At 65.3% G+C, this 27,654-nt stretch overlaps 1 protein-coding gene across 4 annotated transcripts; it reads left to right on the plus strand.

Moving 5' to 3' along the window:
- Positions 1-10,261: 10,261 nt before the first annotated feature.
- Positions 10,262-27,418, plus strand: GPSM1 (G protein signaling modulator 1). 4 transcript variants are annotated; one of them, XM_075559802.1, is made up of 14 exons: positions 10,262-10,467; positions 14,420-14,641; positions 15,305-15,440; positions 15,807-15,949; positions 16,248-16,371; positions 16,473-16,588; positions 16,982-17,137; positions 18,149-18,257; positions 19,055-19,190; positions 22,333-22,403; positions 22,939-23,118; positions 25,287-25,428; positions 25,576-25,784; positions 26,301-27,418. In XM_075559802.1, the coding sequence occupies exons 1-14, from the start codon at positions 10,400-10,402 to the stop codon at positions 26,655-26,657; spliced, it is 2,169 nt and encodes a 722-aa protein (XP_075415917.1). In that variant the 5' UTR covers positions 10,262-10,399; the 3' UTR covers positions 26,658-27,418. The 4 variants fall into 4 exon arrangements, with proteins under 4 accessions (XP_075415917.1, XP_075415919.1, XP_075415918.1 ...); XM_075559804.1 differs by having other exon boundaries at positions 10,265-10,467; positions 26,474-26,629; XM_075559803.1 differs by having other exon boundaries at positions 10,267-10,467; positions 26,528-27,418.
- Positions 27,419-27,654: the final 236 nt, after the last annotated feature.

Below are 27,654 nucleotides of genomic sequence, written 5' to 3' on the forward strand. Positions count from 1 at the left end.
ACCAGCAGGCTAAATTCCATGCCACCTGCTGTGGCTAGTGGCAACGCCACCGCCCAAGCTTCCCGTGGCTGAGGGAGCCCCTCCAGGCCTGGCCCTGCTGCAGCCGGCTTCCTGGCCAACCCTGGGCTTCACCGCAGCCCCAAGCACAGAGCGGTCGCCTTGGCCTTGGTCACACGGCACAGGCAGGCTGACCCTCCTGTCCTCCCCCTGGACACAGATCCCTGCCCCAGGACCACGCCGCCCCATGGACTCTCAGGCCCCTGGACCACTTGTTGGGCCCACTGGGGGGTTGCATGGAGGGGCACCCTCCTGATGGGAGCACCCACTGCCACAAGGACCTGTCTCAGGGCTAGGACCCCCAGCCCGCGACCTGTTCATTCCCATCTACAGACAAACAAATGATCGCCCAGTCTCCAAGCAGGACTCAGGTGGGCAGGGTGCGGCTCTGGTCTCAGAGGGTCCCCAGGGGAGCCGGGCAGAAGAAGAGGGGCTGGGAGGGAGGGGGTTGGCGAGGCCCAGCCCAGGGCACCCTGCTCGCCGCCTCCCCAGGCCAGGTACTCACCAGCCTGGTTCTGGGCGCGCGAGCTGCGGGGGGCGGCCATGGGGAGAGCGCAGCGGTGCAGAGCCAGGCACTGCACGCGCTCTGGGGACGCCCGCGTTGCTGCAGAAACCGGCGTCGGGGCGGCTCCGCCTCCAGGCGGCTCCGCGGGAACCAGGGCCCCGCCCGGCCCGCGCCCCGCCCACACCTGGCAGGTGGGCACACCTGGGCCCTGCGCCCAGCTTCACACACGTGGTGACTCCCATTTCGCTGCACCTCCCCTTCTTGCCGACTCTCCACAGCCCCCAAGCACAGCGACACAAGGCAGGCAGGCGACTGGCACTGGTACGAAGGACCACAGAGAGAGAGGGCGGGGGAGGGATGCAGGGGTGCAGGACCCCACAAAGTGCTGCTTGCAGCGGCTTCTGCAGTAAACCTCCAAGCTGACCGTGGCTCCGGCCCCTTCAGTCTAGCCGGCTGGGGGCAGGGGTCCATGGGGCAGCTCACCAGGCTTCCAGCACTTTCTCCCATCTGTGTCAACTTCCGAAAAGGGGCCAGTATGCTAATCGACCATGCCGATCCATATGAGGGTCCCACCCAGCAGCCTTGGGGATCTAGAAGGCCCCCCCTGGACACCTTAGGAATCCTGGGCCCACTGCAGGGAGAGTGCCAGCAGGTGGCACCATGGCCCTGTCACCTAAGGGGAGCCGCCTGGCCCTGGAAAGGTGGGGGTGGGGAGAGAGGGAGCCTGCCAAGTCCTCTGGGCCTGGCCTGCTACCATCCTGCAAGCTGGTGGGCAGCTAGCTCCAAAGTGCAACCTCTGCCCAGGAGCACTGTCCCCGTGGTCAGGAGAGGGGCCTGGGCAGATGGGCGGCCTGGCTCCTGGCCCCTCTGTGGGAGCCAGCAGCCCTTTGGCCCCTGGGGTTGCTCAGTCCCGTTCATGGAGGGTGGGGCCCCAGCACCTTCGCCCCTCCCTGGCTGTGTTTCTCAGGGGGCGAGGGAAGGGCTGACTCACCACCAGCGAGTGGACGCTGACTCGCAGGCACCCTCTGGACAGGGTGGAGGCGCCCCTGTGGGTTTCCCAGGGTGCAGCAGAGAGCCTCATCCGTGGTTTGGAACTGCCAACCTCACCATTGGCAGCCTGACATAGTAACCACTGCATAAAGCATGCTCCTCGAGGGCTCGGCAGCCAGCAGGCCGGGCCCCCGCCGCCTCTCCTGAGGGACGGGCCTGAGGAGGCATGTGGCCGGCCGAGAGAGCTGGAAGTGAGCTTCCACCTTCCGAACCAGCTGGAACAGTTCAGCCCTCTCAGGCTCACTCTGAGTGAGCCCCTGCCCAAACCTCCCTCGCTGCCCGAGAAGGCACGCTGACTCATGGGGCCCCTGGAGGACACAGGGATTGCCCGTAGGGTCGCTGAGACTAACTCCACGGAGTAGGAAGCCCCTCTCCCACGGAGGGGCTGGTGGGTTCACACTGCTGACCTCGGACCCACGACATCGCCAGGGCCGGCTGCATGTCCACTGTGCTGGCTGGCCTGTGCCCGGGATGCCGGAGGACCTGGATGGCACCAGAACATGAAGGAACATCTTTAGCTGGGGGTTTTCCCCAAGAAGGTCAAGGGCTATGAGCCCTGTCCTGGGGCTTGGTCTGGGGACGCCCCACTGGGACAACCCTGGAGGCAAGAAGCCCTGTCAGGGCCCCCAGAGGTGGGACTTGGGGGGTGACAGGAGTCCAGCAGGAGCTGGTGTGGGGAGGCAGGTGTTCCCAGCACTGGCTGGCATTGAGGCTCTCTAGAATGCATTCCTCTCTCCTGGAGGCCCCTCGCCCACCCCCACTGCCCTGGGTTCCTTAGAGGGAGCCCCCACCTCAGGAGCCCTTGAAATAGCCAGTGGCCATGAGTGGGTGGTGGGGAGGGTGACCCAGGACTGGGCGGCGTTTCCTTCGATTGGTACGCAGGAGCCAGTTGGAGAACGGACGGGCACCAGCATCAGCCTCCACCGTCCCAGCCGTGAGAGGTCCTCGCCCCGCGCCGAGCACAGCTGGGGGCTTCTCCCTCATAATCTGCACCTGAGGTTCCTCGAGGAGCCGCTCCTGGTGGGGCCACGTCTCCGCCCAGAAGCAAAGCCTCCCCCATTTATGTTCCGGCTGGCTGGCTTTTCCTGGATTATGCTGTTTCATTTAGGACACACATGTCTGATTCACACTCGTTTGCTGCCAGTCAATCGTCCAGTCGCCAGCTCTGGGCAGCTGCGAGGGTTTAGACCTCTGGAAGAAAGCTCCCCAGGGCTCTGTCCACCTGGCTAGATGGCTGCCCTGCGCATCTGGGGGGTGGCTGCCTTCCCAATGCACTCCCCATCTCGACCACCCTAGGTTCCCGGCACTCCCACCCTCGGGGGACTGACCTGCCCTTCACACTCTTTCCTCTCTCGGCTCACATCTTGGGTTTTCTTTGGGGGGGGGGGCATCTCAGGGGCCTCATGAGGAAGATCTCCTGGTAGCTAATCTCCCCCAGCCCCTTCAAGGGGAGTGGATGGCTTGGTCTCGCTCGCCCTGAGGCTCAGGTGCTTTCCCTTCAGACGGCTGGAGGTCTTGCGGTGTCCTCTGCGGCCCTAAGACCACCATGCACGCACAGTGAGAAAGAACACCTGCCTTGGGGTGGCTTTGGCTGGCATGGGTGAGAGAGACTGTGGCCAGTGTCACTGAAAGCCTTCATGGGGGACAGCCTGTCGGTGAGGGACCATGGCTCCCGGATAGCCACGGGGCTGCTAACCAGACCGGCAAAGCACACACGGCTTGCCTGGTGCCAGTCCCAACTCGCAGGGACCCGACTGGACACTGTCGGCCTGCCCTGTAGCATTTCTGAGGCTGTAGATCTCTGTGGTGGCTGAGGGCCCCCCTTTGTCCAGGAGAGTAGCTGGTGGGTCATTAGCAGTCCACCGAGGCCCCTCAGCGGGAAGGACAGGACCTCAGAACAGTCTAGGCCAACGGTGACGCCTTCCAATGAGGGCATTGGCCGGGACTATTTGAGGTGCCGTGGGCAGGCGGGCGAACACGCACCTCTCTCTTGGAGGAAGCCCAGCCCACAGCGAGGATGGCTCGACGTGTCTCACATCCTCTGGACGCGTTGTCCGTCCCTGGGAGAAGACGCCATGCTTGGTAAAGTGGAGGAAGGCCCTGGACTGGGTGGACGGACACAGTGGACCGTAACGAGAGACTCAGGCACAGGAACAGGACCAGGCGGGGTTCCCTCCCGTGGGTTGTACGTGGGGGTCGCTACTGACTCGATGGTACATGATGACCGATCAACCAGGAAGAATATGGGTGACCGGGAACCGCCCAAAGCCAGCCTGGCCCACAGAGCATCTGGAGATGATTCTAGAACATGGTGCCTCTGAGGTGGACTGGAAGGGCAGCTGCCACGGCTACAACCCAGCCTGGGCCTGCCAAGTAAAGGAAGGACCAATGGCCCAGAGGCCAGGCCGGCCGCCCCAGGAAAAAGCCCAGCCCCTTGCTGTGGTCTGCGGATGCAGCCAGAGTTCAGACCGGGTGCCAGGCTCGGACTGCCGTGGAGGTCAGGTGGCCAGAAGGAAGGCCCTGGACCTCGGACAAAGGGGCAAGGCAATGGGCCACTCAGTCCTTCCCCAGAGGGACGGTACTGGTGCCCAGGCTCCCGCAACGCCATCACGGCTGCCCTGTCGGCACAGCGCACAGGGAACAGTCACCATGCTCCTGCCGAGGGCAGGCCCACTGGCGGCATCTGCCCGGAGCCTGAAGGCATCCCTGGAGTTGACCACTGGCGGCTGGTACTGGTCTATCCCAAACGGGCCCTGCTACCTGGCCTGAAATGTCCCGCCTCCCTGGCTGAACCAGCTGATCAAGGTTAACATCATGTTGGGGGGCTGGAAGGGGTGGAGGTGGAGGCTCGAAGCTGAGCCCTCTGTTTTCATCATGATCATCATTGCCAGCTGCTGTCCGGGCAGGACGGCCTGCTTGGAGTGACCCGTGCCCAGTGGGGTCAGAGCCTGTGAGCCTTTGTGGGCCGATTCTCTGGAAGTAGGTCACCAGGGTCTTCTTCCTAAGCTGCCTTACTCTGAACCCCCGCAACCCCCGATCTTGTTGGACGGGTGGGTGGAGGCTGTGCTGGGACATGAGTCTCCCGCCACGTGCAAGGAGAGGATTCCACCTCGGCCTGGGAGCCCTCCCACCTGTGTGTCTCCCACCAGCCAGGGCTGCCTGTCACAGTCACGATCCGCAAGTATGTGCTCACCGCCTACTCCCGAGCCCTGGGGCATCATCCCAGTGGGGGACAAGCTTTCTTGGAGACACTATGAGTGTGTAATTCTTGGTCTCGAGGTCTGCCAAAGCCCGAACTCACTGCCAATTAGGCCATTCCAGGTCACAGCGACCTTGCAGGACAGGGCAGAACTGCCCCTGTGGGTTTCTGAGGCAGTCAGTCTTTACGGGGGCAAAAAGCTTCATCTTTCTCCCCGCTGGTGGTCTTGAACTTTGGGCTCTGCCGTGAGCAGGCCAACGAATAACTCACTGCCCACACAGACCACACCCCACCCCCTGGACTCCATTTTGAGTCGAAAACCAAACCACACACATTGTGGTCCAATTTGGGCTCAAAAGGGCCTATAGGACGGGCAGAACCGCCCGGTTTCTGAGACCTCCACACTCTATGAACATAAGAAGCCTCATCCTTCTCCTGGGGAGTGACTGGTGGTTTCGAACCACTGACCTTAGAGTTAGGCCCTCAACACGGAACCTCCGCGATGCCAGGGCACCCTGCAGAGATGGAAGAGCGAACACCAGAACACCATCGCAGAGGCGAGAGCGGAGACGGAAGAAGAGGGATGCCCGCCCGCCCTGTGAAGATGATCCAGCGGCAGCCCCTCCCCTGGAGCCCACAGAGGGCCAAAGCTGCCCCTGAAGCAGAGCCCTGAATCCAGCTGCTGGCCGCCCAGACCGTGAGAACATACATATTGTGTTACAGCCACTTCCAGTGGGTTTCTGGTCTAGCTGCCCAGAGGGGGCGGGATGATGAGGGTGACTGACAGCGGCTGACTACGGCCCCAGGCACCCAACTGGAGCCTCACTGCCGCGTTCCCCTCCTGCCCGTCGGATGAGGCAGTCCCCAGGGGTGTATGTCTCACTGGGCATGTGTGCACAGACATCCGCTCACACCTGGCCCCGGGGCCACGTGTCTCACCTGTGTCACCTGGGCAGGCTTCCCTGCACGAGGACCAAAGGCTGCGCTGTGTCACGGACACCGGGTGGGCGAGCTGGGCCAGCTAGAGGCCTCGGTGAGGTGGCATCGCATTCACCAGGGTGGCGGTCAGCCTGGCCTCCCTCCCTCACCGCACTGTGCTGCTGGGGAAGACTGGGGGCAGGGCACTTCCAGCTCTCCCCTCACACCTCCCCCCACCACAAAGGAAGCTCACACCCGGGTGGGCTTCTCTCACACTGGGCTGGGCTCTGTCTGGGCCCCGGGGACCTGGACGGCCAGCTCTGCTCCGGTGGGCCCAAGGCAAGGAGGGGCTCCGTAACAGGTGCCCAAGTGCAGAGCAGGCAGCCATGGCACAGTGAGTCAGGGGTAACCCCTGAGCACTCCCCAGGGAGCTGAGCTCCACGGGGTCATCAGGCCTCTCCTCCGAGGCACACACTGTTGGGGGCGTCGGTGAGGGCATGCTGTCTGTGCAGCCAGGGACCCGTGTTTGCGGGGCCACACCCAGCATCTCGAGGAGGCTTACCCCTCAGACGTCTGTCCCCCCTCAGTTGGGGACTGGGAGCCCGAGACTTATCAGGCACCTGCCCAGACACCCTGAGACTGAGTGTGAAGGGAGTGTCTGCCCTGGCCTCTGTCCTAGCTTCTGGCAGTGGCCGGTGGTCCCTAGCTGGTGGTTGCACCACACCAATCTCTGTGGTCCTGCGATGGCTTCCCTGACCGGGTGGTGTCTCTTCTGAGACGGTGACTCCAAGCTGGGTTCGGGCACTGCCCCCTAGATCCAGAAGGACCACCTCCTCACCGGAAGACCAATGCCCACCCCCCAACAAAACCAGAGAAGGTTTCCACTGGTCGGTCCTTGGGGGCATGAGTCAGCCCCTCAGGCGGGTCCCCTGACAGCCTGGGGTGGGAGCAGACACAGAATCACACATCTTCCACAAAACAAGTCCTGGTGCCCAAGGCGCGGCTCGGGCAGGACCCCTGTGTGCAGCCGCCCGCCCGCCCCGCCCCGTGCTACGTGGCCAGATACCAAGCAATGCAATAGGCAGGACCCCCCAGTTGGAGGGCAGCTGCAGCCCAGTGTGCAGCGGGGCAAGGACACCTGGGGCCGGAGTGGGTGGGGTGGAGGGACATGGGCTGCACAACAGGGGCACTGGCTGGTTCATCTGGTTGCCCTGCCCGAGCTCAGCCCTGTGGCAGGCTGACACTGAGTCCCACCAGCTCTGTAACTAGGGGCACTCAGAGTGAGGTGGGGCGGGGGCTCGAGCCCATGGCCATCGCTGAGGCCCCGGTGGCTGCCCGTGGGGGTGGGAGTGAGGAAGATGAGGGGCAGGGGAAGCCAGGAGTGAGAGTGGATGTAGTCTCCATGGAAACCAGCAGCTGGTCACAGGCAGAGCCCTGGAGACTCTGTGTGGTCAGGGTCCAGGAGGAGCTATGCATAGCTCCATCAGGACTCTGTTGGGAGGACAGACATACAGAACAGTGCACACACACTGCCGTGACCTCCCTAGAGGAAGCCAGTGTGAGGGGGCCTGAGACCATCTGCCCTGGCCAGCTGCTCCCCCTGCTGAGGCTCACCTGTCTCCTGATGGACCCTCCAGGTCATTCAGCAAACCCAAACCACCCACAGGTGCCCTGCACAGCCTCCCTGCCCTCAACGGAGTGGCAACATCTCCCAGCGTCCTCCTGTGGTCATCCAAGACACCCAAACAAGGCGAGAGCCATGTCTGGGGGCAACTGCAGATGTCCCCCATCTGTCCCCTGTGCTTCGATGGGAATGAGGAACGAGGCCTTGCGGGAGGCCCTGAATGAGGGGGGGCCTGTCGAGGCTGCGTCTTAGGGTGTCTTCTAGGAGCCTCTGGGCAAAGACTCACCTCCCCTCTCTCCCAACCCACAGCCAGGGCCCTGCATCTCTCTCATCATGCCTCCACCCTGTCCTGCTCCACCCTGGCACCCACAGGTGTCCACCTGCCAGGCCTGGCGAGCAACAGGGCCAAGGACATAGCCCCCTAAACCACTTTGCAGGGACGGGGCAGGGATGCCTGCTTCTGGGGTGAGGCCAGGCCCCAGGACATGTCCGGTGACCAGGCAGGCACAGATTCTGGAAGGCCCAGGAATGCCGCAGGGCCAGGTGCCATGCCATCTTGGGTGATGCCCAGCCTCACAGCCTCTCCTCGTAAACCTCCTGCTATTTCCTGGGCGTGTGTCTGCCTCAGCGGGCAGGAGGCCCTGTCCCCTGGGGCCATTTCCTTCCAGGAATCCCACAGCCTGGCCACCTGTGAGATAGGCAGGCACTGACCCAGGGATCCCCAAGGAGAGGAGCTGGCAGAAGTGATGCTGCCATGGGGGGCTTGGGGAATGGCGGAGTCCCAGCCCCACAACTCTGCCTCTGCCAGGACAGCGAGGCAGAAAACGTCTCAGGAGATTTAGGAGAACCAGAGAAGGAGCAAAGGTCTTTCTCACCATGTGTGTGTGTGTGGGGGGGAGGGGTGTGTGTGTGCATGCATGGGTGTGTAAGCGTGTGTGTGCACGTGGCTGAGTGGGCACATGCATGTATATGTGTAGGGGGACATGTGTGTGCAATGTATGCATACATGTGAGGTGCTGCACATGTAGGTGCATGTCTACAGACATGGGTGGGTGTGTGGGCACCATAGGGGAGCCCTTCCCCACCCCCTGACCTGCCTACTGTGACCCAGGAGCACCCCTTCTCCATGGGACCTGAAGCGCTTGCCTTCTGGTGGTTGGATGGTCACGTGGGGGAGACCCTGCTCAGAGTGCCCCTCCAGGGTCCTCTCATGAGACACCATCCGTGCAGGCCAAGGGACAGAGGACCCATGCCTGGTCAAGACCCTTTTCAGGGCCCTGCAGGGCCAGGCCAGGCCCCCACTGGCCCCTGACCCCTATGGATACGGTGCAGGTGACAGATGTAAGGGCTAGTCACTCAACAGTGGGTGGGGTGTCTTCACGTCACTCTCGCCATGACATGGCCCCATGGGAACCAGGCTTCCTCAGGACTCCCGGGAGCTTCCGCCTAAAGTGGGGAGAGCAAGCCCCCTCACCCCCCACCCCCTCTCCCTGCTGCCAGGAGGAGGCCTGAAGACACTGCTCACTCTGCCCCTCCTCCATTTACTAGGGGTCACTTTAGGGGACCCTCTTGCTTTGGGCACAGCTGCAAGGGACTCAGACAGGGCTCAGAGGGTGGGCCGGGCTCTGTGGGTGTAGGCACCCAGTGCCCGACAGTGCTGGGTTCCAGGTGAAGCACTCCCCCCCACTCCCTCCCCACAGGCAGACAGGGGTGGGGTTGGGAAGGCAGAGGTAGGGGCTTTGCTCTGCTGGAACCTGGCTGAGGGCCATACCGCCCACTCAGCCCAGTGGCCACTCTGCCGCCAGTGGTCTCAGCTTAGGCGGAGGGGCCAGGCTCCTGCGGTCAGTGGGAGGCCTTGAAAGAGCAGCTGCCAGTCGTCCCAGAAGCCCTGGCTCTGGTCCGGAGTCCTTCCTTCCAGGCCCAGAGCCGGGTCTCCTCTGTGCTTCTCTGACAGGCCAGCCTGGGTCTGTGGAGGGTGTGGGCTTCTCTTTGTTGGGGGTGGTGGTGGTGGTGGTGGTGAGGGGGTGGCCTTTCCCGGGAAGGGTGCCTTCCCCCTCCCTCCCTCTCCAGCATTCCAGCGCCCCACCCTCAGGAATGCAGCCACTTTCCAAACCCAGCTCCTGGGAAGTTCTCCCATCTCAGCCAGAGGGCTGGCTCGGATCTGGCTGAGTGGGGACCCAGACCCACAGGCCATCCTGTTCCCGGATCTGGTGAAGCAGCCCCTAGAGTAAACCAGGGAATGGCACTGCGGGAGAGGAGGGGAGGTGGGCGGCACGGTGAGGCTGCTGTCCCTGCCCCTCCCATCCAAGGGGCCATCACAGGCCCAGCCCACAGATGAGGAAACTGAGGTGGGAAGGGCAGTGTCCTCCTGGGCGCCAGCTGAATGGTGCAGGGCAGGGTCTCTCCATCACAGCTGCCCCCCAGGAGCTCCGGCCGGGCTTGGGGTTCAGGCCCCTGGGCCTCACAGATGCACTCAGTCATGTATGCTGGGGGCAGACAGCCCCCCCCCCCCCCCGTGCCAAGGGAGGAAGCTTGGAGGAGTCTGTGAGGGGCGCAGCAAGGGCTCAGGGGGCATGGGTGCAGGGAGGCCCAGAGTCCTTCCTGACCAGCGGCGATGCCCACCCCGGCCCCTGCCCTCGCACGGGGCCGGCTGGGCTGGTGGGACCGCATGACCCCTAGCGTCAGGCGGCTTCGAGACCCCTAAGATCTTCCCACCGAAGCTCAGGAAGCCGGGCGGCCGGACGCTTCCTAGCCGACCCCCTCCCCCTCGTACCACCCCGCCGCTCCGGCCAGCTGCCCCGCCCCCGCGGACCGCCCCTCCCCTTCTGCTCCGCTACCAACGGCCCCGCCCCTCCCGCGGCCCCGCCCCCTCCCCGCCCTCCCGCGGCCCCGGCGCCCCCTCCCCGCGCCCCGCGCGCGGGCGGCGGTGACATCACGAGACGGTGGCGGGAGCGGCGGCCGGCCGGCGCCCATCACTTCCTCGGCGCCTCCCGCGGCGCGGACGCGGCCCTGGCTCCGGCGTCCCCGCGTCCCCGCGTCCGGCCCCATGGCGCACCCGGCCCCGCCCGCCGCCGACGATCTGCCGGGCCCCGCGGCGCGGCGCCTCCACTCCAGGTGGGCTGCACGCGGGCCGGGCCGGGCCGCGCGGGGACAAAGGCGGCGTGCAACGTGGCCGGCGGGCGGGCGGGCGGGCGGGCGCGCGCCTCCGCCCCGGGGACCCGAGGCTCCCCGCGAGACCAGGCCGGCCCGAGGGGGTGGCCGGGGTGTCGTCTCCGGTAGGGATGTGGGGGAGACGGGCCGCCTCCCGCGGTTCCCCTGGCAACGGGCCACCGGAACTGGGGCCTCCAGCCACCTGGGCACCGGGCAGTCGGCGTGTGCGACTGGGCGCTGGCTGCCTGGATCCCGGCTGGGTCCAGTGATCCTGGGATGCCTGCCCGAGAGGCCCTGCTGCCCAGGGTGATGCCGCGTCCCTCCTAGCTGGCCAGCATGGATCCGGCGGGGGCTGGGCCGTGGCTTCGCGCTGGCAGCGGTGTCCAGTGCTGGGTGACCTGGCTCCTTGATTGAACCTGAAGCCTGGACCCAGAGGCTGTCTGCTCAGCTCCCTCCGGAGTCTGAGATTCAGCCTGGCCGACAGGCCGCCAAAAATCTAGGCCTGGCAGGTGGCCTGGGAAAGAGCTGTGTGTGTGTGTGTGTGTCCGTGTCACTGGCCGTGGCCTCGGGGTCCTCTGGGCCCCACATTCGTAAAAGGGTGACATCCAGTATCTGGGGCCAATGCTTGCTGGGGACAGGCCAGAGGGTTCCCTCCTGCAGGCGTGGGGCAGGGGAGCCAGGTGTTAGCTGGCTGTTGGCACCATCAGGCACCTGGGCCCGGGAGTGAGTGTGTTTGGGCACGTGTGTACACCGCTCGGTGGGCTGGACCTGAGAGGTTCGTCACAGGTGGCAGCCCCTGGCAGAGGAAGGGCATCCTCAGATGAGTCTGGGCCATGTGGCCACGCCCCTCCTGAGGCCCCAGGTCACCAGCTGGCTGTAGGAACCGCAGCCCCCTGACTTCAGGAGCTCTCCTCCAAACCGGGTGTCAGCCAGACCCGCCACTCTGAGATCCCTGCTCCCATGACAGCCTGTAAGCATTCACGGGGAGCCCAGACGGTCTGTAGAGGGAGAAGAGCCAGCGGTGGGGTGGGGGTACAGCCTCGTGAGATGGTGAGCTGAGGGTGCTGGGGCGTGGCCAGGAGGCAGGTGGCAAGGTCCAGCAGGGCTGAGTGCTGCCCGGGTGCCCAGCGGAAGGTTGTCCCGGCGAGACCACAGCCGCAGCACTGACCGACCCACCGAGGAGCTCGGGCACAGCACCGGACTCCTGGGCAGCGTGGTCTGGCCACGGGACAGCCACCTGGTGGCTTTTTAAAGGGCAGAGGTGAGTGCAGGTAGTATTGAGGAGTGAATCGGAGTGGGTGGGCACTGGAGGGCAGGGCCTGATTGGATGTGGGGCTCTGCTCCATGGTGTCCTTTACGGGCCTGGGCAGGGGCCTCTGTCCTGGCACTGCTGGGGGTCAGCTCTGGGTGAATACCTGGTTAGTCGTGCTTCCCTCCCTGGGGCCTGCCCCTCCCAGGCTTGGGGTGGTGTGGCCCGTAGGGACAGTGAAGGGAACAGGGAGATAGGCTGCAGAGGTGGGGTGGGGGTGAAGGCTCAGAGCCCCAGACTGTCCACCCCAAGTGGACAGGTGGTCTGCTGGGCTGCAGCCGCGGAGAGTTGGGGCTGCCTGGCCCATGGAGACCCTGAGCTGCAGTGTGGGCCTGGGCACAGTGGCCCTGAGCCTGGCAGAGAAGGCCCAGTGTAAAGTGGTGTGGGGCACCGCAGCCATGCCCGTGGCTATCCATGCAGAGTGCAGGACCGCAGCAGGGCAGGTGTGAGCACCGAGCACTGGAGTAGAGGTGGGGGGGCACCAAGTGGGTGCCATGGTGCAGTGCTGGGGTGAGGGTGGGCTCCCTGCGGGGTGGTGGGGAGCAGGTATCAGCACCACAGTTGGGGGGTCGAGTGGGTGTGGGTGGCAGGTGTAGGCACAGGTGGGGTGGGGGGAACTTGGGGGCCCACAGCAGCATGGAGGAGAGGACTTGAGTGCCATGGTGGGGTGGGGGTAGGAGGATGGCAGTGGGACTAGGGGTATCATGGTCCCTGAGGGAGGGGGGAGGCTGGAGGCCACTGAGGAGCAAAGGGCACAGACTTCTGGGAAAGCAGCCCCTGAGAGAGACCCCACAGAGCCAGCCTGGCCCTGACTCAGGGTGGGGTGGGCGTGGCACGAGTGGGAGCCACCTTATAGGATTGGGGCTGCTGGTCAGGGAGTCCCCAGTGCCAAGCACAGATGACCAGGGCGCGGGGAGGGGTGCAGACTGGCCGGGTGCTGCAGGTCCTCCCCGCCACCGTCACCTGGAAGGACCTTGGCCACGAGGCCATCAATGGCCCAGCCGCCACTGACATAGGACAAGCAGGGCTTAATTAAGGAGCCGGGTGCATGGCAGTGGTGGTGGTTGCGTGGGTGGTTGCCATGGTGACTGGACATGGCATTGTCTGGGATGGCCCCCGCCCTGCAGGCCTCCTAGTTGGGAGGGAGGAAAGCTGCCTCAGAGGAAGCTGGGGGCCAGCCCTGCAGGCGCTCGCTGACTTGTGCCCTGCTTGACTGGAGTTGGGGAGCCCTGAGACACCGTGGCCGCAGTGCCCAGCTTCTGAGCTTGAGGCGTCTGCACAGAGGAGCAGCAGGGCCAGACCCTGCAGCTGGGGTGGGTGCCTGCCACCTGCTAGTGGTCAGAGGCTGCCCACCTGAGGCCCAGCCTCGATGCTGTAGGCCTGGAGCATAGCCCGTGACACGGGGCAGACAAGGCAGCAGCCTCTCTTGGCCCAGGGCACAGACAGAGGCAGTGGGCACCACCCTCTGCCACCACGGGGTCTCTCAGAAGGCTGCCTGGCTGGGACAAGGACATGGCATCTGAGCCCTGGGCCCACCCAGATCCCAGCTTCCTTCGTGCCCCACCAAACCTCTCCCACTGTCGATTGTGCCCCCTCATCGCCTGAGAAGCGGGGCTCATTGCGGGTCCTGGAGCCTGTGAGGGCACGGACTTCACAGGCAGTGCCCACAGAGGCCACGGGTGCAGGGCAGTGTGCTTCCTGAGCAGGTGAGGGGCGCTGCCAACAGACTGTCAGGGCTGCTGAGTTGGAGAGCCTTCTGAGGGGACGTCAGAGCTCTCCTGGTCACTGCCCAGTACCCAGTGATCCGGAGACGGGGACCTGCCTGTCCACTCAGACACTGAAGTTTCTGGGGTCGGTTTGCCAAAGCCCCAGGTGGTGCGCTCGTCCAGGTGCTGACCATCCACAGCACCTCCCAAGCAAGGGATCCCCTCCTGCCCTGGAAGCAGCTGTGAGAGGCCGTGCTCCCGCCCAGCTCCTGTGCCGGGGCCGGAAAAGGAGGGTGTCGGGGCATGAAGTGGGAACAGCAGGGCCAGTGGCCTGGGTGACCCCCAGCGTGTGGACTCTGGACTGCTGTCTCCTGGGGAAAGCTTGCTCAAGGTCGGGGACTGTGGGGGTTCCCCTAGAGGGAGGTGCAGCTGCCACCTCCTATGGGATAGGAGCCAGTCGGCTTCTAGGGCCAAGTCCACCTCAACACGTGTCATGTCCACTCCCTCCCCACACAGTGCTGGGGCTCGGGGGAAGGGAGGGCGCAGAGCTATGGCGGGAACAGCTCAGAGGGGTGGACCACAGTCAGTGGAGAGTTTGGGGGCAGGGTCGCGTGTGTAGAGGTGGGAGCGGAGTCCCTCACTGGCTTCTCCAGCCTGGTGGCTCTCAGACGGTGCCCAGGCCCAAGGTGTCTGGGATAGCGTGTGGGGGCCGGCCCTTGCACCCCGGAGCTTGGCCGGCACTGAGGTCTGTGTGGGGCCAGAGCTGAGGGCCTGGGTGACCGTGGCATGCACGGGCACACCAATTGGAGATGCTGCCCCAGAGACAGCGGAGATGTGGGACCCCAGGGCTGGAAGGGGACACGGCCCACAGAGCCCTGGCCAATGCCATGTCCCGCCCCAGGATGGAGGCCTCGTGCCTGGAGCTGGCCCTGGAGGGGGAGCGGCTGTGCAAGGCCGGCGACTTCAAGGCCGGCGCGGGCTTGTTCGAGGCGGCCGTGCAGGTGGGCACTGAGGACCTGAAGACCCTCAGCGCCATCTACAGCCAACTGGGCAACGCCTACTTCTACCTGAAGGAGTACACCCAGGCCCTGGCCTACCACAAGCACGACCTCCTGCTGGCCAGGTGGGGCGGCCACGGGGTCAGGGGTGTGGGGGGCCCCAGAGGGCGTGTGTGTGCTGGGCCCAGGGGATGTCGGTGTGAGCACATGTGTGACGAGCTCTGGGTCTGTGAGCACTTGTGTGTGACCCCATGTGGTAGTGTGTCATGTGTCTCTGCGTGTCTGGGAGCATGTGTGTCTCCACGTTGGTTGATTGCTTTCTATGTGCCTATGTGAGCACACACGTGTCATACATATGTGGCCCTCTGATTGTGTGAGAGTGCTCTATGTGACAGCCCGTCACAGCTGTGCCTGTGGAGGTGGTGGGCTTCTCTCTGGGGCTCTCCCTGCCCCCCAGGCAGCATGGGCCTGCCTCTCGCACCAGCTCCTGCCCCCAGCTCCCACCTTCTTCAAGCCTCGGCCTGCTGGCCTGCACCAGGCCCTGACCAGGCCCTGACCAGGCTCTCGCAGGCCCGAGCCCCAGGCAGACCATGCTGTCTCCCACCTCCAGTGACAAGCCCCACCCTGGTCACTGCAGTGATTGTGGTAGAGCTGGTGCCCTGGCAGGGCTTCTGATCTAGGCCCCAGGGTCCCATGGGAAGCCCGCAGCAGCCCTGCACTGGGAGCAGGGTACAGGCCGTCAGGGTAGGGCTGTGGGAGCCTATGGATGCCCCGTTCCCACCCTGCAGGACCATCGGTGACCGCATGGGGGAGGCCAAGGCCAGTGGAAACCTGGGCAACACACTCAAGGCCCTTGGCCGCTTCTCTGAGGCCATTGTCTGCTGCCAGCGACACCTGGACATCGCCCAGGAGCAGGGGGACAAGGTGGGTGTTGGGCTGCCCTGGGCGGGGGGAGGCTTGGGGACCAAGCCATCATCCCAGGAGCCTCACTCAGGACTGACCACCCCCCACACCAAGCCTGTTGACTTCTCCCGTGCGTGCGTGCTCTTTGCTTCGTTAAGGAGTCCTTCTGGGGGCTCTCACAAGGATGCAGACTTCAGTTGTGTCAGGCACAGTTGTTCGTGTGTCGCCTATCACTCTCCAAACACGTCCTTTCTGCCTAACAGACTCGGACAGTAAGGGCCTGAGCACCTGGCTGCAGGCGTGTGAGGTCAGCTGTGGCTGGAGTGGCCAAGCCGTGTCCTGTGCTGCCGGGCTCACCCCCCTCCCCGCCATGCCCCCCCACCGCAGGTCGCACAGGCCAGAGCCCTCTACAACATGGGGAACGTGTACCACGCCAAGGGCAAGCAGCTGTCCTGGAGCGCCGCCCAGGACCCCGGACACCTGCCACTGGACGTGCGGGAGATACTGGGCAAGGCCTCTGACTTCTACGAGTGAGTGGGCAGCTGGGCTGCAGGGGGGCGGGCATCCTTGAGCATCTGTGGGCCACCGCAGGCTAGCCTGGTCCCTCACTCCTGCTCCTGTCCCCAGGAAGGGGCATAACGGACCCTGCAGCCTTCCCCCACCCCCAGCCCTGCATCTCCCCAGAATCAGGGCTCCTTTTCCAGTGGGTTCTTGGCTGGAAGGGGGTGGGGCACTGGGTGAGCCAGGTGGGAGGGGGACAGAGGCCATGCCCCAGGCCTGCCCGCATGGAAGGTGGGCAGCCTAGTTCTCAGACCAATCTGCCCCCAGGAGGAACTTGTCCCTGGTGAAGGAGCTGGGAGACCGGGCAGCCCAGGGCAGGGCCTGCGGCAACCTGGGCAACACCCACTACCTGCTGGGCGACTTCACGGAGGCTGCCGCCTTCCACAAGGAGGTGAGCGGTCGGGGCACGGGGGCAGTGCTGGGACCTGGGGCCCCTCTGGACGTGCGCCCACCAGGCACCTGCCTGGGCCTCTGATCGGTCACTTTCCCCAGCGTCTTGCCATCGCCAAGGAGTTTGGTGACAAAGTGGCCGAGAGGAGGGCCTACAGCAACCTGGGGAACACCCACATCTTCCTGGGGCAGCTCCACGTGGCGGCAGAGTATTACAAGTAGGCAGCCCCCAGCCCAGCCCTGGGACAGAACCCCTCCTGTGGGGCGACGGCCCCAGGCGGACAGAGCTCTGGCCAGCCAGTGGGTCAAACCCTTCTGGCCAGCTCCTCACGCAGCTCTGGGCTGTGAGCACCTCCCTAGCAGGTGGGGAAACTGAGGCACAGGAGCTCTGGGATGGTGGGCACTGGGATTGTGTGCCCCTTGCTCCCTCTCAGGCCCCGGAGGTGGGTGCTTCCCCGGGGTCCCCCATGGGCACCGAGGCTCGGGGGACGTTAGAGATGCCCCAGGGTAGGGGAGGGCGTGTCGGTCTGGTCCCGGCTGTTGGGCACTGCGCCGGTGGGGGTCGTGAGCAGTGGTGCTCCTGGCCTGACCCCTGCTCCGCTGCCCTGCAGGAAGACACTGCAGCTGTCCCGCCAGCTGCAGGACCAGGCAGTGGAGGCGCAGGCGTGCTACAGCCTGGGCAACACGTACACGCTGCTGCAGGACCACGAGCGGGCCGCCGACTTCCACCTGCGCCACCTGCTCATCGCCCAGGAGCTGGCCGACAGGTGCGCCTGCCCGGGGCCGCGGCCAGAGTCCATTCTACTCACCGAGACCCTCCTTAGGGCTCCCGGGGCCTCCCTCACCTCTCTCCTGCCCTCTGGTTTTAGCCTACCCACGGCGACCCTCCAGGACAGGGTCGAGCTGCCCCGCGGGATCCTGAGACTGTCGCCCATGACAGGATCCCAAAGCCCCGTCTCTCCCAAGGAGCGGCTGGTGGTTTTGGACGGTTAGCAGCTGGGCCTGTAGCCCACTGTGTACACAGTTCCCGGGTCCCTCTCCCTCCCTCACGCTGAGCCCCTTTCTCACAGCTCCTCGTGGTGGGGACCCCCGACCATAGCATGACTGTAGTTGCTCCTTCATCACTGTCATTTTGCTACTGTGATAAGTCAGTCGGGTGACCCCTGTGAAAGGGTCGTTCGACCCCCAAAGGGATCACGACCCACAGGTTGAGAATTGCTGCCTTAGGGAGAGACGGATGGCTGCAGGTCTGGTCCCAGGTCTGCCTGTGGGCAGTGGCCAGAGCGGGGTGAGAGTGCCTTGTGTCTAGAAGCTCTGGCCAGGGGAGTGCCCTTCAGGAGTCTCCCCTGCCCAGGCTGCCCTGCAGGGACTGAGGGCCTAGGGCCTGGGTGGGATGAGCCATGCCAGTCATTAGGGGGCGAGCGAGGCCTGGGGCGGAGGTGCCCACTCTGCCCCGACCAGACCACTCTTGCTCGTTGGGGGAGGGGAGGTCCCGAGCAGCCCCACCCCAGGGAGGGGTGTCACAGGGCAGGCTCCATCCCTGACTGAGAGCATGGGTCCCAGAGCCTGCTGGAGGGCCCGCCTGTGGGGACAGTTTGTGGGCGTCCTGACCTTGCATGAAAGCATTGCCCTGCCTGTCCCTCAGGGCTGGAGGCCCCTTGGTGACCGCTGGGCCACACATGTGGCACCTGAGGCCCTGCCCCACCCATGGTCCATCCTGAGGCAGGTGTGGCTGAGGGGCGTAGGGCAGGTATAGACAAGCTCCCTGTCCCCCTCAGAGTGGGCGAGGGCCGGGCATGCTGGAGCCTGGGGAACGCCTACGTGTCCATGGGGAGCCCTGCGCAGGCCCTGACCTTCGTCAAGAAGCACCTGGAAATCTCCAAGGAGGTGAACCCCCAGCCCAGCCAAGCCCCTCCCTAGGCTGCCCCGGGCTGGACAGCACGCTGTGCAAGACTGCCGCTGCACCTGACACTCAGAGCCTGTGTGCCTGCAGGGGCTGTCCCCTGAGTTCATGGGTGGGGGCTGTCCCCCTGAGCCTGTGGGGTGGGGTGCTGTCTCCCTGAGTCTGTATGGGTGAGTCACCTACCCCTGAGCCCTAGTGACCCCCATTCCTATCAGCTGATTCTCTGTCCCCATGGAAGCAACAGTGGCACCAGGCTGACCAGGGCAGGAGCTGCCTGTGCCTGCCAGACACCCAGGCTGGAAACAGGCTCCTCCACCAGGCAGCCAGGGCCCTCCTTCAAGGGACACCCAGACTTCCACCTTCCCCAGAGGGGGCCTCCAGGCATGCCGAGGGCCTGACCACTTCTGAGGCTGCTCAGGCAGCCAGTGGTGGGAGAGCCTCTCGTCCACCCCTTCACCCTGATTCTTCCACTCCTTGGAAGCAGCCCTGGAAACAAGCCCAGCCCCCATGCTGAAGTGCCCCAGGCTCTGGGCAGAGGCACCTGGGGGTGCTTGTCTAGGGGGTGCTGCTGCTTTGGGGCCTGAGCCCCCTCCTCCTCATGGGGAGTGCTCTGGGCAGAGAGAGGTGTGGGATGGTCCACGCTGTCCACTGAGGGGCTCCTGATACTACAGGCTGAATGGCCTGTGATCCCAGTGAGACTATGGGACCGGGGGGGGGGGGTTGTCCCAGGGAGCCCCCAGCAGGGTCTTCCACTCTGGCCCCACTTGCCCTCTCGTTGCAGATCGGGGACCGAAACGGAGAGCTCACGGCCTGCACGAATGTGGCGCAGCTGCAGCTCATCCTGGGCCGGCTGGGCAGCCCTGCCACCGCCACCGCCATGGCTGAGAAACCAGACCTGGCCGGCTACGAGGCCCAAGGTGGGTCTGGGGGTGGGCGGACTCCAGTTGGGACATCAGTGGCGGGAGGAATGTTCTGCAACAGGGGTGCATCTGAGGTCAGGGAGCCCCAGCCCTGCCTCAGGACCAGAGTGCCACCATCCGCAGGGTTAGGGGCAGGACCGGAAAAGGGATGTGGGGGCACAGCCCCCACCTCCCTGGGGGCACTGAGCACTGTTGGATGCAGGGAGCAAGGTGGAGCCTCAACCCCCACCCCACCAAGGCACTGCCCCTTCCCTCCCAGCTGAGTGTGGGGGGCAGGGAGAGGTTACAAGGGTGGGGGTACTGCAGTGGAGGGAAGCCCTGTGTCCCAGCGGCATCTCGGGGGAGGGAGCGTGTGCCCGGGCCATGGACCCTGCATGCAGGTGGGTGGGCCGCTTCATGAGCAGGGGCCACTGCAGCTCGAGGTTGGAATTTTCTCTTTGAGGCCCCAGGTCACTGAGCATAAGACCAGGGAGCAGGATGCTTCCCCATGAACTTTCTGGCTGGGGCTGGGGGGAGGGGGGCATACACCATGGCGTGTGGGGCAGGCCCTCCCACCAGTGGGCTTTCCAGGGGGTGACTCTGCAGCCCCTCAAGGTGCCCTAGCCTGAGTCCCAGCCTGGTGTCCCCACCGACCTGCTGGCCACCCTCTGGGAGCCCCACAGACAGTGGGGGCAGGGCTAGGCTGGCGTCTGGACAGGAGCCATGGGCTGCCTGCCCCGGACACTGGCGTTCCCTTCTCTGAGCCAAGGAAAGGGGGGCCAGGCAGTGACGTCCTGCCACGCTGAGACAAGGCCGCTCTGTCCTCCCCTGCCACCGCCTCTGCTCTGCTCTGCCGGCCTGCCTGGACCCTTCCTGGCCTGGGGTGCTCTGGATGAAGCCTTCTCCCCAAGTGGCTGCCAGCTGCTGGCCACCACTGCACACTGAGGAGAGGGGTCTCAGGAGGGGCTGGGCAGCCCTGAGGGCTGGACCCTGGGGTCAGCAGAGATGCGGCTGCTGGCAGAGGGCGGACCCCAAACATCTGGGGACCCTGGAGGGGGTCCCTGCTCAAGTGAGTGTCTGGGGATGGGCTGCTGGGAGCTCAGGGGCTGCTGGAGGGTCACTCTCACTCAGCTTGCCCTTGTGAGGACTGTCTAGTGGGGGCGGGGGTCACCCAGAGCCTGTCCGTGTGGCTGGGCTCGGGGTGGGTGGAGGGCGCACAGGCTGAGGTGGCTGAGGAGGGTTCCCTGGGGGAGGTGCCCACTGAGTCAGGAGGAGGGAGACCTTGGGGGCCCAGGGCCAGGTGGGCTGCCAGTGGGTGTGGCTAGACTGGCCCTGGAGGAGGTCTCAAACTTCCCTGTTTTGGGGTCCTGTCTCAGGCTGAGGGGGATAAAGTGCGCCAGTGATTAGCTTTGCTGTTAACCCCTGGCTTGAGTCCCCCAGCTCCCTAGGGGTCTGGGTGGGTGAAGGGCACCCCCTACACTGCCCCCTTGGGCTCGACCCCTTGGGGGGGACAGAGATGTAGGCTTCCCCTCCCCCAGTGACCCAGCAAGGCTGCAGGGGTTGAGGGGCTTCTAGCCTCCCTCCGAGCCCCCACCCCCTGGACCAGGGCTGCTTGCTGTGTTGGGTGGGGGTGCTGGCAGGCCTGGGGCCCTCTGAGCAGGAGGTGGGCAGGGCAGCTCAGGAAGGGTCTCACTTGGGGTTTGGGGGCCTGGTAGTGTGGGCAGAGAAGCAGTCTGCTCTGGTCCTGGCTCAGACACGCAGAGGGGAGAAGGGGGCTGAGCAGGGCATCTTTGCCCAAGGGTCTGGTCCGAGCTGGGCTACCCTCGTCCTTCCCCCAGGACATGACCGGGACAGAGCTGGGTTCTGTGGCCGGGACAAGGCTCGTGGGGTTACGTCCTGCTGGCCTCTGATGACGGGGACCGGGCTGGGCCCGAGGTGGACACAGAGATTACAGTGTGTCGGCCAGACCTGGCCCTGGGAGGTGGGCAGGCGGACCCAGCCTGGGCTGTTGGGACTGGCCAGCTTGGCACACCTCAGTCCTCGTCCCACACAGAGGGGTCATTTAGCTGGCTGAGGCTCCTGCCTGCCCTCACCCGACCAGGGCTCCCAGAGCCAGGCCCTCACCAGCACCGTCTCCAGCAGGACACTCTGGGCTGGGTCTGGAGGCTCAGGTGGGTCGCAAGCAGCCGGCCAGCAGGGTCCTGAGTTTGCTGGGGTGGTGCATGGCCCTGGGGTGGGGGGCGGCGACTTGAGGCGACCCCATCTCCCACCAGTGCCCAGCTGTTGGACCTGAGGTGGGGATCTCAGGGCACAGGCAGGGCGGTGCCCGACCTGGTTGGGAATGGACAGACAGCATACAGCTGGTCTTGATGCGGGCAGGCCCTGACGCGCACCCCCCTCCCCGCGGCAGTTTCATTTCTGGCTACTTGAGCCCAGAGGACGAGGCCAAACAGGAAGAAGGCATAGCCTGCCAGCGCCTCCTTCCAGCTGTGCGGGCCCCCCACAGAGTGCCTGTACCCCAAGTCGCCCACACTAACCCCTTAGCACTGGCTCTGGGAGCTGGCTGCCTTTGCTGAACCCCAACTAGGCCCACCTGCGGGTCTTCTTCAATCCAGAGCCCCTTGCGCCTCTGCCCTGTTTTCTTCTTTACCTGTACCCCCTGCCCCCCCCCATCTCTCCTTTGGTCTCCTCACCCCTCAGTCTCCCTCCCTGGGTCATGTCACCTCTCAACTGTCATGCGCCACCTGTCCCCTGCCTTGTGCCCTCAGAGGGGACTCTCCTGTGCCCCTTTTCCCTCCTGTGTGGGGACACCCCCGTGGGGGCAGACGGGGTATTGGGGTACAGGCCAAGCAGCAATCAGGGAGGCATTAGGTAGCCTGGGTGGCTCCCTGCGCCCTGGGACTAAGGACAGACTCCCTCCCTCAGCATTTAGAGGTGGGTCCTGAGGACACCATTGTCCCCACTGAACTCCCCCACCCATTCCTGTGGAACTCAGGGGACCTGTCCAGTGGGTCTGGGCGGGGGCACCAGGAAGCTTCCTGGAGGCAGTGCCAATTAGACAGCTCCTCAGGCTCTGGTCTCACAGCCCCAGGAAGGGCATCCCATGCAGAGGACAATGCACACAGAGGCAGGCAGGCTGACCAGGCCTGTTGTCTTCCAGGGGCCAGGCCCAAGAGGACACAGAGGCTGAGTTCAGAGGCCTGGGACCTGCTGAGGCCCCCCCTGGAACAGGTGAGCGGGGCTGGCGTCACCTGGAGACAGGTTAGAGGCAAAGCTGTGGGGGCCAGGGTAATGGGCCGGGAGCGGGGCTGGCCGGTTGCCCTCTGTCCACTCCTGCTGTGGCCAAGAGATAAATGGGTACCCCCCTGGCCTGAAGCCACAGTGCCCATCTGCTGCCACCACCCCCTCTGGCCTCCTCCTTCAGTACACTTGGCTGGCCCCCCAGGCTCCTGTGTGGCCAGTTTCCGGTGGGCCCAGGGACGGGGGCGGCACTCAAAGGTGTCACACAAGGAGGGCAGCCAGGCTTGCGGCAGGGCTCGGGAAGACGGTGTCCTGAGTCCAGGTGGGCTGCCCTTTCTGAGCCCCGGGGATGGCTGGTTCACTGACTATAAGGGGGCTACTCTCATCCCAGATGCTCCCCTGCAGCCCCACCAACCTCCTGGCCCACCCACCTCTCCATGGCCTGGAGCCCTGACCATGGTCCACCCCTGGGGCGTAACATGCTCTAGTGGCCCCCGGATCAGCCCCCACCCCCATTTCCCCCCAGGAGCAGAACGGAGACAGCCACCAGGTGGGGGACTGGCGGGGGCCAGGCCGAGACTCGCTCCCCCTGCCGGGAAGGAGCAGGAGGTACCCTGAGAGACTGGACACTGCGGAGTGGAGGGCCCAGGAGGGCAGTCTCTCCCCGCTGGACAGCGCAGATGTCCGGGTGCAGGTGTCTCGTGTGGTGCGTGGAGTCCACAGGATGGGTGGGGATGGGGGGCATGACCGGGCCCAGGTTCCCTCACCGTGCAGCTGGGCTGGCAAGCCCAGCCGGGGGGACATGGAGACAGGAAAGCCGACAGTGCACCTCTGCCAGATTGGTGCCCCTCCCCCCCCTGCCTCCTCGAGCCGCCTCTGCAGCCCTGAGACCTGGCTCTGCCCTGGTGGTCCGAGGACCAGGGCAGGGCGAGGACCAGGGCAGCATAGCGTAAAGGGCTTGGAGCCCTGCCCATTGGCAGCGTTGGGGCATGCAGGCTGGCTCTCAGGGTGGGGACAAGCCTGGGCAGGGTCAGGGTTCTGGAGTGGACACTGGGGAGGATGCAGTGGGAGCTGTGTGAGCACAGTGACACCAGGGAGCCACGGAGGGCAGGAAACTTCACAACCTCCACCATACCCACACCCACCCCTGGGAGGAGGGCTCAGGGCAGCTCTGGGCCCGGGGGCAGGGTGCAGACTTAGGCAGCCTGCACCCCACGCTAGAGGGGGCCACCGGGCTGAGCGAGGAGGGGCAGAGCTGCCTGGGGGCCTTTTGTTTCTCTGTGACTCAGTGCACCCCGCAGCCCTACCAGCACGGCACAGGAGGGCTAATTTTAACATCTCCTAAAAGACAGGCAACACCACGGGGCACCTCCCCACCATGCCTGCTCCTCGGAGGCAAGGAGGGGGCACCTATACTCGTCCCGGGCCAGCCCGCTTCTCCTCTCCTCTCGCTTGGGCTGCAGTCAAGGGGCAGCTCGGGCCACACAGGCCACCCCCTGAATGGGGAGGATTCTGGCTCAGGGCGTAGGGGTTGGCAGCCTTGGGAAGAAAGCGGGGTGGGGGCATGAAAGGGCATTTCAAATTGAACCCCATCTACCATCCGTCCACAGACTGAGCTGGAGGAGCGGGGGCTGGGGTGGAGTTCTGCCTCTGTTTAAAGAAGGCGCCTGCTAGTGTGTGAGAGTGTGTGCGTGTGTGTTGAGTGCGTACGCGCACGCGTGCATGAGCCTGAGGGAGGGGCTGGGAGGGCCCCTTTGGGGATCTTGCCTATTTAAGCACTGGCGGCCCTGGAGGGAGACAGGCACGAGCGGGCTGGGGCAGGGTGGCCTCCTGGCGTGTTGCTGGCATCCCGTATGAACTCCTGGCCTGGCCACCTCTGTGCTGACACCCTGCACCCCAGCGTGAGTGTGGGTCCCACGGAGAGTCCTGGGCACTTGGAGCTCCACAGGGCTCCCTCCTGGGGTGCCTGACCTCACTGAGGGGGTGAGCTGGGGGTGGGGGCAGAAGGGCAAATGGAGGTGGGGTGAGCAGCCAGCTGCTGGTGAGAGGTCAGGGGTGGGCAGCTCCTGCCACTTCAGCAGGGCAGGTGTGGGGGGTGGGCTTCGGCAGGGGACCCAACCCTTTCTCACGGTGTAGGGCCTCTTCAGCAGCAGGAAATACTGGGGTCAGGGGGCAGGAGAGCAGGAAGAACTGGGGGACAGGCGTGTGAGTACTATGAGGTTAGCTCCCCGAGGTCGCACCTTCCCAGGAGGAGCCTGGCACAGCTAGCTAATTGGGTCCACGGGCCACCTGGGGTCACCCTGCGCCAGACTAGGATGGTCCTTCGGGGGGGGGGGGGGCACAGGTGTAGGCCCTAGGCACTTTCTGGACCACAAGTTTCCCCTTTTGCGGATGTCCTCCCCTGTCCCCCGGTGCTCAGGGAGAGGGCCCCACAGCCCACTTCGCAGCTGTGAGGGCTAAGGGACAACCCGGGCCTGCCCCAGGGAGGGCCTCCTGAGAGCGCGGAGCTGGGTGGCCCTCACCCCAGCTGCCACCTGCTGGTGGGCGAAGGCATGACAGCCCACCCCTCCTTGCCCGGGCCCAGCGCTCGTTGGGACCCCCTCAGGAAGCCCACATGCTACATATGTCCCCGCGTGGGGGCCAAGTTTGGCGACAGCAGACCCCCTCCCAAACCGCTGGGAATAAGCCCCTGAGGCCGTCAGGAGGGCTCCTGCAGGCCGTAGGCTGCTGTGGCCTCTGTTCTCTCCTTCCTTGGCCAGAATGGCCAGGGAGGTGGACGGCCTGTAGGGGGAGGGGCTCGTGGGTGGAGGAGGGTCGGTCTGAGGCCCCAGGCCAGGGTCCAGGGCACTGACTTGCCCCTCCCCCACCCCCCAGAACCTCCCCAGGGCCCCTTCGTCCGACGAGGAGTGCTTCTTCGACCTGCTCAGCAAGGCTCAGGGCAGCCGCATGGACGACCAGCGCTGCCCACTGGAGGGAGGCCTGGGCAGTGACGCCCCCACAGTGGAGGGCGGTGTCGGTGAGCCCCCTCCCCAGCACCCCAGCCGCCTGGAAGGCCGCCCTTGGACAACCCCCGGGACCCCTGCCTGGGGAGGGACCATGCCCTCCTGGTGTCTGTGCTACAACACCCCCCCCCCCACCGGCCTGACCGCCCTCCACCCCGCAGCCCAGTCCTCGCTGACGGCCTCCCCGCAGACAGAGGAGCTGTTTGACCTCATCGCCAGCTCGCAGAGCCGCCGGCTGGATGACCAGCGGGCCAGCGTGGGCAGCCTGCCCGGGCTGCGCATCACCCACAACAACCTGGGCCGCCTGTGTGGGGAAGGTGACCCCCCGGAGCCGGGAGACGACTTCTTTAACATGCTCATCAAATGCCAGGTAGGTGGCAGCGCGGGGGTGGACGCACACCCTGCCCCTGCAGACCACAGACTGGGAAGGTGGCTGTCTATCCTGGGGAGCCCCAGAGTCCCCGGACAGGCCCAGCACTGTCTCCTGGGGTATAGGGTCCCTGTGGGAAGGGCGGTGACCCCAGGTGCGGAGAAGCAGGGGGTGTCCTGAAAGGGACAGGCCTGGGTTACTGCCAAGACTGGTAGTGTGGTCAGAGTGGAGGGGCCTGTGGACAACACAGGAAGAGAATGGAGGGGACAAGGTCAGGTGTGAGGGTAGGAGACCATGGACAGCTGAGCCCCTGGCCCTTATCACCACAGGCCCCAGCACCCCGTCACTGCACTCTCATACCCTGTCACTGTACCCTGACACTGGGTCCCTGGCACCCCATCACTGCACCCTGACACTGTGGGTCCCTGGCACCCTATCACTGCACCCCAACACTGGGGGAGGGCCCGGCGGCTCTGTCCGGCACTGCAGGTCTGCAGAGGGCTCTCCTTCCCACAGAGGGGCCCTGCACTTGCACGCACCGTCCAGTGGCTGCGCCAGCTCCCGCGCCGCCTGACCCGAAAGGCTGCCCGAGTGCACGGAGGCCCCTGGACCCAGCCCAGGAGGGTGTTCTCAGGGTCACATGCACCCCAAGAGCCGGGCGAGCCTCCACAGGGTCGGCCCCTCTGCAGTCCTCTGCCCACTGGGCCGGGTGAGGGCCAGGCCCACAGCCCCACCTGTGCCAGTCCTCCAGGATCGATGACCAGCGCTGTCCGCCGCCCACTGTGCTGCCCCGAGGCCCCACCATGCCCGACGAGGACTTCTTCAGCCTCATCCAGCGGGTGCAGGCCAAGCGCATGGACGAGCAGCGGGTAGACCTCGCTACCAGCCCTGAGCAGGAACCCGCCGGGCCGCAGCAGGGCCCATCCCAGCCAAGCCCACTCAGCCAACCCTGAACTCCCAGGGGCTCTCCCCCCATTGCCAATGCCCCAACTCAGCCCTTGAGAAACCAGCTTCCCCTGCAGCTGAGGCCAGGGCTGCCGGGAGGGGGGGGGTGCGGGGGGGCGCGGGGACAAGCAGACCCAAAGGGCCCCAGCCTGGAATTGCCTCCTCCAGGGACACCCACCTCCCCTGCCGGGCCCAGCATGTCGGGTCCCCTGCTCTGGTGCTGGCCACCCCCTGCCCCTTGGCCCGCCCCAGGTCACCTGGGAAATGTGAAGGCCACATTGCTGCCCCCCCCCCCGTATCAGGGGTGGGGGTGGGAGGAGCTGCTTTCGGCAGTGGAGCTGGGGAACCAGCAGCAGGGGGTACAGGATCTGACCCCAGTGGGTAGTAACGGGTGTCACCCAGACTGCCATGGCCTCTGTGGGCATGGCCCAGCTGGTGCATCTAGTTGTGGGGTGGGTGTACAAGAGCCCCCGCCCCCCAGTCTGACTGGCAGACACTGGTTGCCCTGCAGTAGGTCTGTCCCTGCTCACAGCCTGGGGACCCCTGTGCCTGGAGGGGCTGAGGGCAGGGTAGGCTGGACAAAAGGCACGTGTCTGTGGTTATTGCAGCTCAGGTGCCCCGGTAGTGTGTGGGGCCCCAACCCAGTAGGTACGTTGTTTTTCCTGAAAAATAAAAGTCTGCTGATGAAACTGCTGCCTCAGAATGTGATGGGCAGTGGACCTGGGGTGCGGGCTATCCTGACAGCTATGGGGGGGGGCATACCATCCTGTGAGCTCTGGGGAGCAGGCCGTCCTCTGAGCTCTGGGGGTATGGGACATCCTGACAGCTATGGGGGGGCAGACCATCCTGACAGCTATGGGGGGTAGGCCGTCCTGATAGCTATGGGGGGCAGACCATCCTGTGAGCTCTTGTGGGGCAGGCTGTC

The sequence above is a fragment of the Tenrec ecaudatus genome, chromosome 10 (assembly GCF_050624435.1).
Source record: "Tenrec ecaudatus isolate mTenEca1 chromosome 10, mTenEca1.hap1, whole genome shotgun sequence".
Taxonomy (NCBI): Eukaryota; Metazoa; Chordata; class Mammalia; order Afrosoricida; family Tenrecidae; genus Tenrec; species Tenrec ecaudatus.